Raw genomic sequence first — 20,542 nt, 5'->3', positions numbered from 1 at the left:
TCATGAAGTTGTGGGGATCAGCAAGGCCAGAATTTGTAGGGCAGCTGACAGGCTGGAATGTCAGGCAGGAGTTGATGCTGCGGTCTTGAGGCCGAGTTCTTCCTTCTCTGGGAAACCTGTTTCTGTTCTTAAGCCTACAACTGATTAGGTGAGTCCCACCCACACAATCGAGGGTGATCTTTATTTGAAGTTAACCTATTGTAGATATTAACCGCATCTACAAAATACCTTCCCTGCAACACCTAGGTTAATATTTGATTAATTAACTAGGTCCTGTAACCCAACCGGGTTGACTCATAGGACCAGCTATCACAGTATTTAAGAAGTGTTTGGTATATTAAAATATACGGTATATAAAATATTGTGTAGTGAGGACTGATTAGGATAGTGTCTATATATACTTAGAGCAGGAGTCTGTAAGGCATTTCCTGGTCTTCATTCATGTGTCAAATGAAGAATAGAAAATGGACAATTAAATCAACCTTGTCACCCTTTGAAATGGAAAAGTTCTCTTTTGTGGTTTTTATGTATCGTGTATTTTTTTAATTTAAGGTGCCTTGAATAATTTAAAAATTTTCTAGCCATGTTTTTGTATTTTTATAAGTTAATGCTATTGCTAGCCTATTTTTTTTTTCTATTGCTAGCCTTTTTTGCACAAAAACTTCTTAGAGGAAGGAATTAGTCTTGAGCTAGTCCAGTTCTCCCCATTTGTGGTTGAGAAACTTAGTCCCAGGAAGGTGGAGTAGTTTGTCCAGGTAACACAGTGAATAAAGGAACCATCATTAGAAGCTGGATCTGATGCCCAATCTAGTACCCTTTCTGCTAACGAGAGTGATCACAGGTACATGAAACTAGTAAAGGGGTTTCCTGAAGAGTCCCTACTTAGGGGATTGAGTATGAATTGATAGTTAAGAGGATAGGGGTGATATTCGAGTCGTTCAGTGATGCAGAAAAGAGGGGGTGTCCGGGTGGACAGCATATCCACTCAGGGCACACAGCTCCGTCTGATGCCCAGGGGGCTTGAGGAGGTTTTACACGTACAACCTAGCCATCGGATGACTCATGGGATTTTCCAGAGGATCTCAGGTCGAGAGAATGTGTGGTTCATAACAAGTTGCTGAGAGAGCTCTTTCTTCCCTGAGGTTAGTAGAGAAACATGGGGCTCTTGGGACCCAAGTGCTGTCTGAGTAGCACAGGGCTGGAGTTTGGAAATCCCCCAAGAGGGAATTTTAAGGATTCCGTGAGGCATAGAGGAAACATTGTAGGAGGTAAATGGGTTCTTTAGAAGGTTGCAGGGTTTCGGGCTTAATCTAAGTTTACTTCCTTACCTGCAAAATAAGTCTATTAATACCCACTGCACGTAGTCATTAGAGGGAATAAAGGAAATAACATATGTAATGTGCTTGTTAGCACAACCCATGGCACATGGTACTCAAAATGATAACATTTATATATTATATCATGGCAGCTGGCTGAGAGTCTTACCAGAATGTATCACTAGAGTGAGATTTTTTTTGTCTTATTCCTCTTTTCTTTCACTTACTCTAACTACCTTATGTCACTCCACAGCTGTTCAGTATGGTTTCTTATTTCAGGTTTATTATTTCCAGGGAGGGATGTATCTCTGACAGTACTTAGTACTTCTTCACCTCTGATCAACAGGCCTGGTCTTTTTGAATAAACTTTGCCCCTTCTTAGGGAGTTATATTTCAGTTGCAAATTTTATCTCATCAAGTTCAAACAATGTACTTAACTATGGCACTATTTCCTATCAGACTGACTGACTTATTTATTTATTTATTTATTTGCACTTTGGAGTATAACTGGGAAGATAGAGTTGAAAAGGGGAGTGAAGGTGCAAGATTTTGAAGCAACTTGTCCCTTTCCTCTTCCTCAAAGGGTTATTTCCTTCAGGTTTTGAGTAAAAACCAAAATGAAGTATTTCAGTGGATGTCAGCCCCAAAGGGAACTTAATTGCATCTGAAGATATAAAAGTACGTATGGATGTAGACTCAGAAGTAGTCAAATAATAGATTTTTTTCAGCGTATGGGAGCAAATTTGAAATGACTAGTTATTAAGCACAGAGTACCTGCCCCAGCTTTGTAGTGTGATTATTTCAGAACCAGACCTGGGAGCTGTTTCCCTCGTGTTCAAAACATTGGTACAATTTGCATCTGACTGAGTAACCTGGAGTGTTTAGTTTCCTTCTGAGGAACCTAAAGGTGGTTCCTTCGAGGTGGTCCTCGAAGATCTATCGAGTAGGGTTCTCTCTGGAACCCTTCGGGCTGGACGAAAGCTTCTCTGCACAGGTCTGTATGTAGGGTTTAAATTTAAATTGAGAAATTTCTGCATTTCTACATTTCCAAGCAAAGAGAGTTCAGAAAAGCTTAAAAATAAAAGCTCATGGTATATCTAGGGTGATCTAGGTTGAATCAAGCTTGTTTAGTTATTATGCTATGCTTAAGTGGATGACTATGTCTAAGCTAAAGTTCAGAGGCCTTTCGGACAGAGGAATAAATGTGAATGTTTCTTTTGAGTGACCTCTAACTGCTTTTTTCAAAAAATGATGCAATTAAATGAATACTAATTTTTGAATGATGATTTTTCTGTAGTTTAATCATTAGGTAGAACAGTTTTGTATTTGCAGACTCCAGTGTTTCACATTACACAGTATCCTGGTTCATAGACCTAGAGTTGATGAATATTGGTAACCTGCAGTAGCATTTGATTTTCAGTGAAATGTGCTGGCCGTTGTTGCCTCTAAGAAGCCGGGGGGGGGGGGGGGGGGGGGTCCTTCCGTAGCTGCCTGCGCGCTCTCCCATGGGCTCTTCCTTCCCCTGCTCTCCTATTGCCTCCATTAGGTAGTGCTGCATGCCTTAAAATCACCCATTCCTCTACTTTTTAAAAAGATTTTATTTATTTATTTATGAGAAACACAAAGAGAGAGGCAAAAACACAGGCAGAGGGAGAAGCAGGCTCCCTGCAGGAAGCCCCATGTGGGACTCAATCCTGGGACGCCAGGGTCAGGCCCTGAGCTGAAGGGAGACGCTCAGTTGCTGAGCCACCCAGGCATCCCCCATTCTTCTACTTTTGTACTGGGAATGGGAATCTCCCATTTCCCTCATAACTGATGGCTGATCCATAATTATTTGGTTATGTTAATTCAGGTGAAGGTGTGGATGACTGATGGATTTACTCCTAAGGTACATTATATGAATTGTATATGTTTTATTTTTTAAAGATTTTATTTATTTGACAGAGAGAGCACAAGCAGGGAGGAGGGGCAGAGGGAGAGGGAGAAGCAGACTCCCCGCTGAGCAGGGAGCCCCATGCAGGGCTCCATCCCAGGACCCCAGGATCATGACCTGAGTCCAAGGCAGACACTTAATGATTGAGCCCCCCAGGCACCCCTGTATGTGTATTTTAAAGTGGAATTCATAAAACCAAACAAAAACCCGTCAGTCCAAAGAGGTAGTAAGTGGTTTAATCTGTAGAGATTGCTTATTTACCTTGTCTCTTCAGACCTCCTTACTGAGGACCTCCAGTTTCAAGGAGAATGTGTTTCTTCCCTGGAGGAAAAAGGATAATGGGGAGAGATGAACCTTTTTGAACTTGAGACACCTGCATAGCTGCATCCTGACTTTGGTCAAGTCCTTCCTCTGTAATCTCACATACTTTCTGGGTTTTTGTTTAAATGCTCTTGTTGTGAGATAGGACTCCCTTCTTACTGCAGGTCCTGTCTTCCACCTTGCTGTGAGCTAAGTCTCCTCATCCATGCTAGTCCCTTACAGGTTCTCCTGTGAAGCTTATGGTTTTCACTTTGTCTTTTTAGACCAGTAATAATAAGTTTTGCTGACAGGGTGAATTTTTTTTTCCACCAAGGAGTAGAAGTCAGCACTAAAAGTGTTCCTCTTGTTGAAAATGTCTCTAATAATACTGGCTTCTACTAATTGATCCTGTACTATATGGTAGGTGCTGCACTAGGCATTTAATATACATTGTATTCAGTCCTTGCAGCAGCCTTATTTAAGGTACATATTCATATTTCCCTCTTATAGGGGAGGAAACCAAATTTCGAAGAGATTAAGTAACTTGTCTACTTTTGTAACGCTCCTAAATGGTGGAGCTAATTGTAAAGCCTGTCTGCTTTTGATTGTATGCTCCGTGTCTCAAAAGCACCTTTAGATTCAGTGCCTACCCTTACGTACTTTCTGGAGAGTATGAGCAGCTTGTTGATTCTAGAATTCTCTTTAATATCCACGTACTCACAGTAGCGTTTGTGAGCTGTTCCACTTTAAATTTTTGTGAAATGCAGTCAATGTATTAGGGATAAATGTTTCTTTCAGGGGCATCACCACAATGAATGTAGCATCTAGCCCGAAGTAGCAAATGCTTGCAAACTATTTGCTGCTTGGATAAAAACAGTGACAACAAGAGAGGTGGTAGTTAGCGAGAGGGCTGTGCACAGAAGAACAGATTCCCTTGGCGCGGGAAGCAGGACCTTTCTGGCATTGCCACGGGCTGCGGGGCGGGGCTGGGCCCAGGCTGTGATGAACGCGCCCAAACCAAACGCGAGGGTTTTCTGCTTTACAACCGCAAGTTGTTGCCGCTGAAAAGGGTAGTGAGTCATGATGAATGCGTTTCCATTAGCTGCAAAGAAAATGTTTAATTCTTTTTAAACCGAGATAAAAAGACCGGTTTGAAATGCAGAGTAAATTAGTGGCTCCCGAGTGAGTGGTTGTGAGATTCCTGCCCCAGGAATGGGCTCGGTGCCGCTGCTGATGGTGGCTGCCGAGGCTGCTAGTTCCTGGTTCGGGCCCAGCTGGTTTCTGCCCGGTGCTGTAAGAATGCAGGCTTGCTTACCGATCTTACCCTTAACCCCGGTTGTAGGATTTGGATAGAGCTGTTACTTTCCCTGATACTTTCCCTGAAACGACTTGGGTTTTCTCAGGCTGTCAGGGTTGAGTGCAAACCAAGCTTTCAGAGTTCTCTGCCCATGGAACACGGAACTCAGCTGTTGAGATTCGGCCCCTGTCGCTGTCACCCTCCCCCAGCTGCTAATAAGGCTGTGAGGGGGCATGTATGGGATTGCTGTGGTCGCAGAACAGTCGGTGGTTCTTGATTCTTTTTGACTTTATTATGGTTTTTTATGGTTCCCTCTCAAGATCACTGCAGCAGTATATTGTAGAAAAATTTCATTAGCCCCTTAATACTGTGACCTAATTATTAGTAATCAGATCTCTGGGCTCAAGTGAGCAGATTAGTAGTCTTTGTTATGCCTTAATAATTTTTAATGATTTAATTCGTGGCTGTTTAGTATTGGATCTGGTTATTGTGTTTGCTGAATGCTGTCTGATGGGTATTAGGATTGCCTACTATCCGGGAATAACTAAAATATAAATTCTTTAATTACTGCATAAGGTGCTTTTCTCAACACTTCTGGTTGTGTGGTATTGTAAAATAATATTGGAAACAGGATAATAATTCCGTGACTAGCTCACAGTTATTAGATATTTACTATGTGCCAATTCTTGTGGTAAGGGCTTTTATATCTGTTATATCTAATTTAATCCTTACTGTAGTCCTATTAAGGGCTACTAGACCAGCCTCCCAGATACAGAGACCAAAGTCTGTGGAAGCTAAGGGGCTTGCCTGTGTGCCACAGTCGTCGGGGCTGGGACTTGACCCTGGGCCTGAGCTGAGGGCCGCAGCCCTGAACCCCTCTGCCAGACGGCAAGCTCTGGGGCCTTCTGTTTTCTCCATCATACAGCTCTGCTTCAGCTTTCTACTCCTAGGAGGCCACCAAGTCATTTCCTATCATTCTGTGTATGCATACAGGATTTTCCATTTCCAGTCAAATAAAACTTTCATCTGTAGTCTTAGTGGTTGCCAGTTGGTTTCTTGCAGAACAGTTTCAGCTCTTAGCGTTTTTATTAAAGGTAAGAGGACTGTGTCACCTTGCTGACTATTTGGTGATTGCTTTACAGTTGGGGGTAGCCAAACCTTTGCACTGGTAGAAGCAAAAGGTAAAGCTTTTATATAATTTATTTTGGGTTATAGTGTAATTTGGGAGGGCAGATTGTCATTGTAATTTATCTTAGTCGTAGAAATTAATTTCTGCTTGCTAAAATGTACAGATGGGAAAGTTCTGGAAGCATCCTGTGTAGAAGAGAAAAAAATCCACTCAGAATTGAAAACTGGCCATAGACAGTTTAAAGTGGGGATGAGGGGAGGGCATTGGTAATCCATGGGTGGGTCGTTGAACTGAGGGTTTTTCACATTATTTTGTCTTTAGAGTCAACCCTTGTAACACTATTATTGGGAAATAGTTGACTTACTAAGCTTTCACTGAACACTCTGATTTCTGGAGCATAGTTTCTAGATTCACAAAATAGACCTTATACAACAAGATGTTACTTCGCTGTATTGAGGGATTAGATGCTCATTCTGAATTTTGACAAATTTTAATTAACTGAAATGGGTTAGCATCTTTGAGGTGAACAATTTTTTTAAAGATTTTATTTATTTGAGAGAGTATGAGCTGGAGGGAGAGGGGCAGAGGGAGAAGCAGACTCCCCACTCAGCAGGGACCCTGAGACCATGACCTGAGCAGAATTCAAGTCAGGTACTCAACCACCTGAGCCACTTGGGCACCCAAGATCAGCCTCTTTCTGATACAAACTATTTTTATTAGTGTTGTAGTTCTGGGACTTGATCTTTTAACCCCAGAAATAACAGTGTTCAGGTTTACCCATATGCATTTATCTCGTTTTTGTTTTTTCTGTCTGACCATCCTTCCATGCCGTGTGCTCCGGCCCTGCCCCCCAGCGTTGCCTATCACTCCGTCTCCCCACTTAGGTTCTAGCCAGCAGGACTGTGCAAATGCCCGAAGAATGTGCTGCTTCCAGAAGTAGCTGCCCTTTAGATTCATGCTTTCCTTTCTGCCTTCGCACATTTCTCTTGCTTTATAGCTAGCTCTGCCATACATTTAAAAAATAACTTTAAAATATATAATACAGCTTTGTCAGGGGGTCTCTGGCCATCGGGTTTACACTGCCGTAGAAGTCCACGTTATCACTCTGCTTGATTGAAGTGTTTTGCGTTGAACCTGGGGGTGGGGGGAGGACTCCCATACCCGTTCTTACTAACTGGCGAAACTCTTTCATTGAGAGTCCTAAAAAATAACTTGCTGGAGCCTGCCAGTGCCCTGGAAGTAACTTGTTTGAAAGGGAATGATGGGGTTCAGAACATGCTACCCCAAATACGGCACCTTGACATGTCAAATATTGTAAACCAATATGAGAACTGGTATGTGCAGGAAGGACACGTCAAATATTGTAAACCAATATGAGAACTGGTATGTGCAGGAAGGACTTTCTGACCTTCCCTTGAAGCAGGTCCTGCACCCAAGAGGTGCCCTCCCTAATCCCCAGAGGGAGATAAGAGCATCCTTATCTCTGAGGATGGACGGATGCCAGGAGGAATTGGAATGAATAATCCTTGCTGAGTTTCCCCATTTTACTACCCTTGGCTCATGCCCTTCTTTATCTCATCACATATTTCCATGACTCTATGGCTCATCATATCTAGTTTAAAAACACTTAGGTTTAACCTTTTCTTTGGTCTTAATTTCCTTATGAAGGCTCCTCTGTCACATAAAATTTATGTTAAATAAATCTGTCTGCTTTTCTGTTGTTATCTGTTTTCTGTTACAGAGACCCAGCCAAAAATTTAGAAGGAGAGAGACGCTATATTCCTCCCCTATGGTGTCTGGTGGTGACCATGAGGGCATGGCTGGGACACCCCGCTCACCCCAGAGTCTGCGGATGGGATCTTGGGAAAACTGACAGAAGTCCATGAAAGGTAAGCCTTCTTGCCACAGTCAGCTCTCCCAGAGATCTGTCCGTAGGGCCCAGTCTACACTAAAGAGAGGAAGGTGATATTTATCGTTGTCCCTTCTTTTCCAGATTCATATTAGCAGGAGGAAAAACCTTTGTAAACATCACATCCTGCGAATTTGGTTTTGGGTAACCATTGCTTATCGATCATTTCCCTCCCTGTCTCACTGAGCTCCCGAGAGCTCGGCCTGGCTTTCTCCCTGCTGGGGCCCTGCGGGTGATTGGACTTGTGTGTGCAGTCGGTCAGCTGCAGGTTGGGGTCTCCAGGAATGTGGCATCATCTTTATGGCTACTGTCCTACCCACTGTTGCCACCTCTCAGGGGTTTGTCTAAGTCCTTCTTTTGGCTGTCTTTACGAGTGGCTTGGGATCTTGACAGGCTTGTATCTTCTGCAGCCTCTTTGGGGAAGCCTGGTTGTGTCCATGTTTGAGCCATAGAAGGCTCATTGGTTTTAGGTCATAAAAGGCCCATCAGTTTAGTGTCACTAGAAATAGGTATACCTTTGGTTAAAAAAGGAGGAGGGAGTTCAGTACTGCCAGGAGTATTTACTGTTTGTCCTATCTGAAACCTGATTAAGATATTTTAAAGGATTTTTTTTTTTTTTAAGAGAGAGAGCACAAGCAGGGAGAGGGAGAGAGAGAATTATAAGCAGGCTCCATGCTCAGTGCAGAGCTTGATCTCATGACCTGAGATCATGAACTGAGCCAAAATCAAGAATTGGACACTTAACCAACTGCACCACCCAGTTGTCCCTGGGAAAAGTTTTAAAATATTTTCAAGGCAGCAACTTACTCCCATTGTCCACTTTCTATAGTGAAGTTGTGGTCATCAGGATTGGAAAATTAAAATCATTTGTATTACCAAAGATGGAGAGGCGATGACATGACTGGTGTATCTTATAGTCTAGATGACTCCAATTTAGTTTGAGAAGATTATTATCCTTGTCAAGGGTACAAATATAACCCAAGTAAAATTAAAGAATAAGTGACCCTTTCAAAATTTGAAATTTTCTTTTGTTCATTGAAACTGCTTCCGACAAGTGATATGTGCCTTTTGAGTCACTGCCCACAATTTAACAGAACATGGTTTCTGTGCTCTCAGAAATCTGTGAAAGAGCATAATATTAATTTAGTCTAAAAACAAATATTGAAACCCACAAGACTGAGATTTGGAATGCTCATGTTATGTATATCCACGGAACTTACTGCCAATGAAACACAAATAGTTATGCGTTAAGCCTAGATAACAGATTAATACCCGTCATTAACTGAATCCCTCTTGTGCACCTGGCACTGTACTAGGTGCTTTACACATAGGCTTTTCCATCTCAACAACTCTGCAAGAATTTTTTACAGCTCATTAAAAAAAAGTGAACATTCACAAGAAGCGAGAACCTTCCCCAATACCGCATGAGTCATGTGTGATCCAGCCAGAAAGAGAGTCAGTTTATTTTCTGAAAAACTAACTGGAAGGATATATGTAGCTTACTAAACAGAATCAGATGGGCATTATCTTAAAATATCAAGTCTTAAGTACCATCTCTGGGTATACGAATGCTGGTTTGCAGGGTAGCATTGGGAGAGCATGCAGCGTGCGCGGTGTGTCAGGTGTGCAGGTAAGCTTGGTGAACACCTGGGCTCTGACCGAATGTCTCCGCAGGGAGGCCTGTGCTCCCCGCCCGGGATAGATTATCTTTCTTGGACCCAGACCAGACTCCTGAATTGTTCATTCAGCTGCCAAGCCTGGATTCCTCTCTGTCCAGCTTTTACCCAGACACCCCTCCTTCCCATATTGATGTCCTCTGGATCCCCAGCTGTTACTTCATTCCTTTTCCTTGGAGGCAGACGGAGAACTGAAAGAGAACCATGTTGTTAACCTCCCGCCTCTTGACTAGTGGGGATTAGCCACAGAGAGTTAGCTTACCCATCCAGCTATAGAATAGGGTGCTCTGCTTTCTTTACACTCTTTTATTTCTAAAATGGAGAATTAACCAAACTTTTGAGGAAAAGGGTCAAATAGAAAGAATATGGTGAAAAGTTCTTAAACTTAGAAATAAACAAACTGAGATAAGCATGTACCGCAGACATGGTTCTGCCCTTGGGGCTTCCGGCTTCCAGATGTGTGCCGTCGCTGGCCTTACGGGTGCTCGTGGCTCCCGCTGCCACCTGCCACCTGCATAGCTCGTTAGGATTTTGTAACCTGCTTCCTCAGCATCTTCTTCAGGCCTCACTGCAGCCTCCAGCAACAGGGATAATGGTCCCTCCCTTTACTAAAGAGAAAGCCAATGAAGAGGGCCTACTTCTTGCTCAGGGCTGCCTGGAGTCAAGCCAGGTCTTCTGGCTCCAGTTCTATTACCAGAAGAGTCTCTGAGGACACATGAGTCTGCTTTCTGTCAAGAGCTCGCTTCATAGCAGCTGAGACAAATGCGTCGTAACTCGTCATCCTGCCGTGCTGTCCTCATGGTCGTACGGGGAGGGCAGCACCTGCAGAGCCATGGACGCCGAAGAACCTGAGCGGGCCGAGCCTTTCCTGCTGACCCTTGGGCCAGGCCCCAGCTCCCGCGCTGCCGAGTCCTGCCCACTGTCCGGCGGTGCCAGAGATGAAGGTGGTTCCACTAGTCCTGGAGGCTGGCAGTGAGGTACCCGAACGTTCAGTACGGTCGACCGAGGTTAGAGCCCGTGGAGTGCCCTTGAACAGAAAAGTAGGCAGCCTGGAAGGACGGACTTACTCTTCAGGAAGATAGGGCCCTGTGAGGCTGCAGGTGGGCCCGCTCCCTGCTGGCCTCCCGCCTCCATCTGTACCAGCGTGTGGAAGCTCTGATTCCGCTGTGCTTTCCAGCTCCGCATTCGAATGAAGAAAACACCAGCAGTGACAAAACAAACCTTCATCCACCTTGTCTTCCTGAAAATGGCGCCCTCTCTACTGGTAAGGGCGGGATTGCGGAACCGGCCCACCCTGCCTCCCGCTCCCTCCCCCAGCCGCGGCAGGGGGACAAGATTGCTCTGGTTAATTCTGGCTTTGCATTTAACTTATTTAAATGTAAACCTGAAAATTTTAACCCAGCTTAACGTATATTCATTTTCATGGTAGATTTAACTTAAAATTCATTCAAGTGTCCAAAAGAAATAACAATTAGCTAAAAACAACCTTTTGTTTAAAAAATTCTCAACTGAGAAACTGGTAAGTGAAACACTAAAATTTTTGTTAGTGACGATCAAATAGGTTTTTTTATGTTTAATGATCTGTAATCAAAACTGAACGTTCTTATTAAGACCTTAAACATTAGAAAATTTGATAACAACTTGGTGATTTGACAGATTTATCATCACAGATCAATCGGAGAGGTTGCGCAGGGTCACTAAAGCATCAGGCAGCCAATCAGGACTTAGAGCTGTGCTTCAACCTGCTCTGTTCTTCTGCGTAGTTGGTGCCTGGCGCACGGTTCATATTCACTTGATCAACAAAAGGATCAATGATCAATCATCTGAATGTTTCCCAAGATGTAGTGTCCCCTCAGGATGGTACTCACTGTCCTGCAGGTCCTAGCCTCAGTCTCCTATGGGGTCCAATGCACTACGACGACACTGGTCCCTGAAACACATCCTGCGATTACCCCCTTCATTCAGCCTCCCTGTATGTCCTGTACATCTACACTTCTCCAAAGCCCACCCTCAGTTTCCCTGCAGCTCAGGTCATTATGTCCATAAATTTTTCTCCAGTCCCATTGTCCTGTGATAATCTCCTCTGAATCACTACAACACTTACGCGCAGCAAGTACAGGATGTGAGGTTGTTGAAGATTGGGGAAAAGAATTTATTATGGCTATTTATAAATTCTAGCCAGCATCACACATAGGTCTGTATACATCATGGATATTTAGCATATATTAAATTTAGGAATGCCTTTTTTGTCCAAAAGTAAACTTATTGTCCCCAAAATACTATCCACATATTTTACACATCATTGCCTGATTACTGAGTAATAGAATGGAGTAGTAGCTCTTATCAGGTAATAATGCTGCCATTCAGTGTTAACATAACCCAGTTTTTAAGAAAATTGTCTGAGAAGCATTTCACATTAGCACAATTAAAGGCCAGAATATTAAAGGTTCTATACAACTAGTATGTACACACATCCTGCGTAAGAAAAAAGGACCCACAAACCGTTTTTAGAGGAAACATGTTGAGAACCTTATACAGATACGTGAATCCAAAAGATCCATCTGTTCCGTGTGCCACCATAACAGCCTTTGCAGGTTCTTCACAAACATAGAAACCATTCTTTAGAGATTAGGCTCCTTCCCCATTAAAAGAAAATAAAAGGACAAGGAGCAGAGGTTATCTCAAGATGCTGACTTGTCATCTGTAAAAGACAGCCGCAAAATACCATACACAGTGTTCGATTTCTTAAAATGTCACAGCCGGTTCCTTAGCACAGAGCTGACTCTGCTGGTGGCAGGGGCCATTGGAGGGTAGACAGCTAAACAGTACTGTACAAATGTGTGCATTGAAACTCTCTTTAAAGAATGTGAAGGGGAAGGGGACGGAGGGAGGGGAAAAGTTTCCAATATACATACACAGATGGCGCAGTCTTTTCATGGCAATGACCTGAGCCCCCAAAATAAAAGGGAAAATCTACTTGCAAAGGGTCCTTTGAAAGAGTTGATGGATTTCATCGTCCGGTTACATGGTTTGTAGGACTCGAAGATATTCAAGTCTGTGGTAAACACCAAACTGCATGACCCCCTGGAGGAAAAAGCACAGAGAAAGCTGTTGTAGTTCACACTGGCAGTGCAAAGATGGGACTTAAGTCGTTAACCTCACCACTTAAAGGCAAGCGACCGTTTTCCTTCAAATGCTCATCTTTTCTCTTAGCACAAACTGAAAACCGCTGCCAACTACGTTAAATTAACACCGCCTGCTACAGAAATAATTTGATAAAGCATTAACCTTAACCCATTAAAAAATATGAGTTAAGCATCTTTCCTATTAAAATTGTATTTTAACAATGTAGGTAATCACATTGTAAGATTATATGAAAAAACGAGTCTAGTAAACACTGCTCTAAAATTATTTTCTGCTTTTAGATGCCCTCTTAATATTTAATGGTAAATAAGGAGAAGAGATGAAAAATAGAACAGATGTCGTTTTTGATAATGCATTTTTTTCTCTTAAAAACATGAATTAAAACAGATTCGAGGAAAATTTATCTAATTTCTTTTAATAATAATAAAAAAGCTGTTCTTGAGCCTAAAATCTGAAGACAGCTGATGAAGTACAGTTATCTCTTTGAAGATTACTGAGGCCTTTGAAGAAGGTAAATGCTCAGAACTTGGCAAAATTCTGATACAAATAAGTTTTGACATGTTCATGGTAACTTTAGGCTTAATATTATAAGTATTCTTAAGAGTATTGCTCCTGCATAAGCTTTACACATGGCAATTGATGCTCAGCATAAGTGATTCTTGGCTTCTGTTTATCTCAGAATAAGATGCAAGATAAAACAATACTTAATGCCTCACTGAGAGATCTGTTTCAGACTTTTCTCTTTCTTCCTCTAGAGGACAGTCAATATAAGCCTGCATAAAGGGGAGTATTCAAAAGTTTTCTTTGGAAGTCATCTGGTGAAGACTTCTCATGGGGAGAAAAAAGTCGGCTTCACTTCTACCTTCCTAAGTTCTCTATAACAAAAGAAACTAATGAAAGAGGGACGCCTGGGTGCTCAGTGGTCGAGCGTCTGCCTTTATTTAGCCTAAGGCGTGATCCTGGAGTCCCTGGATCAAGCTCTGCATCGGGCTTCCTGCATGAGCCTGCTTCTCCCTCTGCATGTGTCTGTGCCTCTCTCTCTCTCTCTCTCTCTCTCTGTATCTCTCATGAATAAAAAAATAAATAAATCTTTAAGAAAATAAATTAATGAAAGAATGCATACAAATTTATTTAATACAAATTTTATGTGATACAGGAGGTTTCAGAAGGAAATGAAGACCAAAGAAATGGTTAAAACTTGATTTTTTATCCTAGGTTTGATCAAAATTAGAAAATGAAAAATATGATGGGACAAAAACAAGTATGAGCTGAGAGTAGTAAACAGAAGAAAACAGGGTCTTCTCAGAGTCCCTCTGTCTTTGGAAAGAAGTATGCTCCTTCTCTCTGGATCCAGGGAGGGCACCTCTCGTTTGAGCATCTTATGCTCTATCAGGGGAAGTCCAGATAGTCATTTCTGCACATGCCATTTCTTACATTCCTTCAGTTTGTAATATTCAGCATACCAAGGTGCCATATTCTGGGGTAGCATGTCCTGAACCCTGTCTTTCCCCCATGAGAAACTTTCCCAAGAAGTCTCCTAGTCCAGACCTCGAGTTGGTAGACTGTCCCATAACCCATGGAACCAGTCTCAGTCCTGGGAAGAGGTCAGTCCTGTCAAACAGTCGTGTCTCGTTTCAGGAAGTGGTAGTATTAGCAGGTGGAGTAGATGCCTACCTGTGTTAGGTCTTTCCATGGTATGAGCAATCAGGCACTTAAGAAAGGATATTTTTCTAGAGACAAAACAACAACAAAAAAGAGATTAGGGCAGCCCCTGTGGCGCAGCGGTTTAGTGCCTCCTGCAGCCCAGGGCGTGATCCTGGAGACCCTAGATCGAGTTCCACGTCAGGCTCTCTGTATGATGTCTGCTTCTCCCTCTGTGTCTCTGCCTCTCTCTCTCTCTCTGTCTCTATGAATAAATAAATAAATCTTTTTTAAAAAAGAGATTAATGGTTAGAACAAACTCTAAACTCAGTTTTTGAGTCCAGAAGGCAGGCAGTCAAGATTTCTAGATAATTGGGCTCAAAGCATCTTTTAGATGGTGGAGTGAGGGCAGGCAGTGATGATCTGACAGATTTTCCTGATTTGCAGTTTGAATGTCTGTGGCGTCATCACGTGTTCCAGTGAACTTTCTGAGTGGCCTACACAGCTGCAGGCAGGAAGGTTGCTCGCATGATCTGCTGGAGTGATTTCTCAGAAGTTTAAATCAAGCCCACTATCCTCAGCTTGCAGGGTTTCAAGAAGAGGACAGTTTGGGTTCTGTGATTCTGAAGCAAAATTTAGGGAGAATTTAGAAGTGTTTAGAAATTTAGTGGGAGAAAAATTAGAAATGTTAGTTTAGAGAATTATAGCCAGATTTTGGAGAAAGCCAGAAGAATTCAGGATCCAGTCCTATTTATAGGTAGATAACAAAACCTGCAACTTAATGAACAAGAGTAGAAATTAAGACCCCCAAGGTGGACTACAGTTAGCTGTAGTCTCTCTACAGTCACTCACATTTCTATCAAAGATAAAGTATTCTGTTTGCCAAGTAAGCCTAGTCTCATTAATTTTGGCCTGATTATTTACACAAGTGCAGCAAGAAAAGTGATTGATGATATAGAATCAATTTTTTAAGTTTGCTTTGCTAGAACTTTCAATGAGGAGTCTCAAAAGCTTCTCATGACTAGGAAGCCAGGCCAAGAACTTGCCACTGGATTTTGCCTTATTGCCTATAGATTTGGCTGAAATCCTGTCTTCCTGAGATTCCCACAATATTTCATGGTTCCTGAGCACCCTAGGAAGTGACATTCCGTACTCACCTGTAAGATTGGGAAACCTATAAGCCAGTTACTAGGCCAATTTTTTCTCCCAAGAGAGTTTTATTAGCACTAGCTCCCTGAAGACATCTTTGTTCCTTAAATCTGCCTGGTCGTATCTAATTGTATACATCATTCTCAGATATGACAGTTGAGTCAAAGCCTTGGTAATATAACCAACGCTTTTGATTAGTTCCTGTTACAAGGAAAACCGATTTTTATTGGACTTAGGCAAATAACTATATTGTGATGAAAACAAAAATATTAAGAGGTTCTGAACACTGGAAGGACCAGGGAAGGAAGAAAACAAATTGTTTCATCTCTGTCCACAAAACCATACTTTACCAAATTGTTGTAAATTACAGACCATTTAAGAGGAAACCCAAATAATAAAAAATGAGCAATGTTTCAAGCAAAAAGTTAAGTTACAACCTTCCTCATCAGTTCCTTCAGTCTCATGTAATTAATTCTTTTTCTAGTTGATCTTTGATTAGCAGTCTTATGACCCCATCAGCTTCATTAGTTTGGAAAATTAGTCCACTGGCATGGTCTCAAAGGGATGGCATCATTGGGCATTCTTGCCTGTACCTGATTGTAAACATGTTCAGAGAAGGATCAGGAGTAAAAACAAGTCTTTTGTCTGTGAATGACAAAAGACTGTAAAATGGCCATGGTTAAAAATCTGATAAGAGGTTATTCTAATGTAACTGACAAGGAACTTTATTTCAGTGAGATATGATACTTTAACTTAATAACCAGAATTATGACTGATAACATGATGCTAAACACATCATGAACATCAAGAATACTGACAAATTTCTGTGAACTTCATGCAGTTCTGAAATACTTATATTAAATAGCATATATCCATACAAATATAACCAAAAGAAAGTTTATCATCACTTCTTGGACAACATTTCCCATGCAGTTTAATATATCAAATAAACCTAATTAGTTTTTTTTTTTAAAGAGTTTATTTATTCATGAGAGACACACACACACAGAGGCAGAGACACAGGCAGAGGGAGAAGCAGGCTCCATGCAAGGAGCCCAACGTGGGACTCGATTCTGGGTCTCCAGGATCATGCCCTGGGCTGAAGGCAGGTGCTAAACCGCTGAGCCACCCAGGGATCCCCAAAACTAATTAGTTTTAACATCTTTTTCAAAGTGAGAGACAAATCCTTTGAGATTTTTCCAGGGACCCTCTTTAAAATATCAAAGTTAGTTTAGGTAGAAAAGACTATCTAGAATTTGATTTTGGAAATCTTGTCAAAAATGTCAAAAGATTTGAATGCTTGATTAAATAGTACCATAGATCATTATAATACTTCATTACTTAATCAGAGTGACAAAAAAGTGCTTAAAGGCAAATACAGAAGGTAACATAGTTGTGAACAAACCCCTAGCTCTCTTAATAGGAGAAGATTTGGTTTTCCTAAATAATCAAAGACCTGATGAAGACAGCATGAAGCCCAGAAAATCATTCTGATGACATGCAGAACTTTGGTTCCCCAGGAAAATTACTTAAAAGATTTTTTTAAAAATTACTTTTTCAGTTTCTTAATGTAAGCAGACAGTAATCCAAGGAAATTTGTCATTCTAGTTTTATATCAGTATACCTCTGATATTAAGGTTCATCCTTTTTGGGGCCCCTGGGTGGCTTAGGGGTTGAGCATCTGCCTTTGGCTCAGGTTGTGATCCTGGGGTCATGGGATCTGGTCCCACATCAGGCTCCCCACAGGGATCCTGCGTCTCCCTCTGCCTTTGTCTCTGCCTCTGTGTCTCTCATGAATAAATAAAATCTTAAAAGAAAAAAAATTTATCAGACAGAGAATGCATGGGTGCAGAGGGCAAGGGAGATGGAGAATCTCAAGCTGACTCTCTGCTGAGCGTGGGGCTCGGTGTGGGGCTCAGTCTCACCACCCTGAGATCATGACCAGAGCCAAAATCAACAGTCCTATGCTTACCTGGCTGAGCCACCCAGGCACCCTCATCTTTTGTTTTTTAACTTACAAATAAATCTATTTAATCTTAACAGCTTAAACACAATAAAATTCCTTTTCCTCAAACCTTCTATAAACAAAAAATTACTCAGTTGGGGCTCCAAGGTGGCTCAGTTGGTTAAGCGTCCAACTTAACTGCCACATACTGTCTGTAGCACGACTATGAGCTGTCCGCCACATACTAACAATCTGTAGTTTGTTAGCAAATATATGAATGTACAACTTCACAATTTCTAGAGGCATATGCTTCCTCTAAGTATAGCTTTTCAGTGTGGCAAAGCACATGTTTGCTAACAGACGTAAGTATCTTCTGTCTCTACCAAATTTAAGAAGCAAAAAGTACATAAACTTATAATGAACAATTAATGTTTCAGTGCTTTAAGGTATTTGGAAATGGTCAAGATAGTCAATGACTCTCCATCATTTAACTTATTATGGCTAAGTTTCTAAAAAATTTTTTGGAAACTGTTTTTAAGTAGACATTATAAAACAATGGTTTTTAAAAAGCTCATTTATAAGCTTTTATCCCACTTACATTAAATCATTTATTCTTAGTAGTTATTTATGAATTGCTCATGAAAATTTTGTGAGATATTAAACAAGACTAGCCATCATTTTAAATTATTTTTCTTCTGGACAAATCAAGCAAGTATGAAAAATATGTGATTCTCCCACTCTTTTTTTCCTTCTCCCTCCTCCTCCTCCTTCATATTCTTCCTTCTTCCTTTTTTTTTTTTTTACACTGTTGTCCTTGACATACACCAAGTAATGTATTTTTATTGTACATTTTGTTCTAGATTGGGTTTATATTTCATAATCTTAAAACATTTATTAAAGATAACATAAGCTTGTGTGACTAGTAAACCTAAGTAGAAAAAAAAAGCCTGTATGGTGCATTATATTTAATACTGAAGCCCTAAAAATATACCTGTTTTTATCTTATCAACAATTGTAAAGCTAGCTTTATTTACCAAAGCTTATCCCAGATCATGTGAACTTAAAAAAATAAAAGTTTGGGTTAGTTTCTATATTTCTGTGAATTTTAGAAATAATTTATATAAGTGCTCATTTATCTCTAAGTCAATTTTAAAAGCCCCCCTTTAAGAGATTTTATAAATTAACCTGGTAATAACTTCCAGAGATAGAATAATATCACATATCCATAATCTACATGTATATACAGACAACACAAAGATTTCACAGCTTTTATTCCAAAATTTTGCTGATGTTTTAGTAAAACATAGTAAAACTCACTAGTTTTTATCCATTTTGTATCTTTATCTGAATTGTGTTTCTGACAAATAGGATAAATTGAGGGTTACCTACTCAGCATGAGGACTAATGACTTTTACTAATATTTTTGGAAAAGGCTCTTAAGAGTTTCATTTGCCTTGACGTGTAGTCTCATGGAGGCTGTGAAGTAGGTTTTAGGCAGGTGACTAGGAGATTAGTGCTGTCTCAGTGTCTCCAGTGCTCATCTGGGGAGAGAAAATGTTACATCAATTTCTGATTAGCCTTTTTCCTTTCAGTCTGACACTGCTTTTGAAGACCGTGAGGTCACTGAGAGCAGGAGGCCTGAAGTTCAAGTATCCCTTGAACTCAATCCCTTGAGATTGAGGCCCATGTTGAGCTTCTTTCTGGTCGTGGAACCTGCTTAAGATTCTCTCTCTCTCCTCCTCCCCTCCAAAAAAACAACATAAATAAAAATAATAACTGTTTCCCAATTTTATTTTATTTTTTTAAAAAATTTTTATTCATGTCAGAGAGAGAGAAAGAGAGAGAGAGAGAGAGGCAGAGACACAGGCAGAGGGAGAAGCAGGCTCCATGCCGGGAGCCCGATGCAGGATTTGATCCCAGGACCCCGGGATGACGTTCTGAGCCGAAGGCAGACACTCAACCACTGAGCCACCCAGGTGTCCCCATATTTAAAAACCATATTTCATTTTCTGCAAAGGTACCAAAGTGGTAATGTATGACCAGACTTTAGGATTGATCTCCTTGGGACTAGAGCTTTGTTATCACCTGGAAGAAAAAATTACTTAAACCATTTAACATGTGGGAATGACTATAATTATGACAGGACAAACCTTGCTCTCACTAGAAGATAGGATAGGGTAGTGAATAAAAACCCCACTAGAATGGAAATTGTAGGATCTGTACTTGCCCCATTTTTTCCCCACTAACTGGCTGTAGGAACTTAAGCTCTGAGTTAGTATTATCTGTAAAATGAGGGACTTAGAAGTAAATATTGAGGGTCCCTTCCAGATCTATCTACATAAACTGTGTACAGATGTTTATTATGGAAATCGGTTCTGCAGATGGAGATCGAGAAGTCCCACATTTGGCCGCCTATGAACAGGTGAACCAGAACAGTTGATGGTGTAATGCAGTCTAAGTCTGAGGGCCTGAGAACCAGGGAGGATAGTGAAGGTGTAAGTCCTGACTTGAGTCCAGGAGTGCCAGTGCCTGATGGCAGGAGAAGATGGATGTCTTGGGTTAGACGGGGCGAATTCACTCTTCCTCTACGGCTTTTGTTCTTTCCAGGTTCTCAAAGGATCCGATGATGCCCACACACATTGGGGAACACAATCTTTTTTACTCAGTTCACCAATTCAAATGCTAATCTCTTCCAGAAATACCTTCATAGACACACCCAGAAATAAGGCTTTACCAGCTGTCTGGCGTCCCTTGCTCCAGTGAACTTGACACATAAAATTAACCATCTCAAGTCAACTTGGCACGTGTATGCATCTTCTTAAAGATATTTGCAGAATTTTGCGCTTCATGTACATGTTTACTTAGTACATGTCCTCGTACACACATTTGTAACAAATAGGACCAATACAGACTTTATTCCTGTAACTGGTCACATGGTCGTAGCTGGTATTTATAACTCCCTTCACCTGCTGCCCATTCTGTATTCCCTGTGTCTTCCGCTGGCACCTCACCTGGTCGTGGTTCTTTACCTGATGAAGTGACACAAGCCTTCATTCCTGAAGGATCTGCGGCCTTAGTAGACCCGCCGGGATGGCATTGTAGT

The 20,542-nt window shown here is 41.3% G+C and overlaps 1 protein-coding gene across 6 annotated transcripts in view; it reads left to right on the top strand.

Moving 5' to 3' along the window:
* Window positions 1-20,542, top strand: part of DISP1 (dispatched RND transporter family member 1) — a 155,991-nt gene that overhangs the window by 10,610 nt on the left and 124,839 nt on the right. For all 6 annotated transcript variants that reach the window (XM_038586423.1, XM_038586420.1, XM_038586418.1 and 3 more), the window contains exon 2: window positions 7,717-7,864. Coding sequence is in view for 3 of the 6 variants with exons in the window: in XM_038586420.1 (XP_038442348.1) it covers window positions 7,858-7,864 (7 nt within the window). In the remaining 3 variants the exon portion in view is untranslated. The remainder of the gene's footprint in view (window positions 1-7,716; window positions 7,865-20,542) is intronic.

This window comes from Canis lupus, chromosome 38 (assembly GCF_011100685.1).
Source record: "Canis lupus familiaris isolate Mischka breed German Shepherd chromosome 38, alternate assembly UU_Cfam_GSD_1.0, whole genome shotgun sequence".
Taxonomy (NCBI): Eukaryota; Metazoa; Chordata; class Mammalia; order Carnivora; family Canidae; genus Canis; species Canis lupus.
Note: the sequence above shows the minus strand (reverse complement) of the source record. Positions and strands in the feature narration are given on the sequence as shown.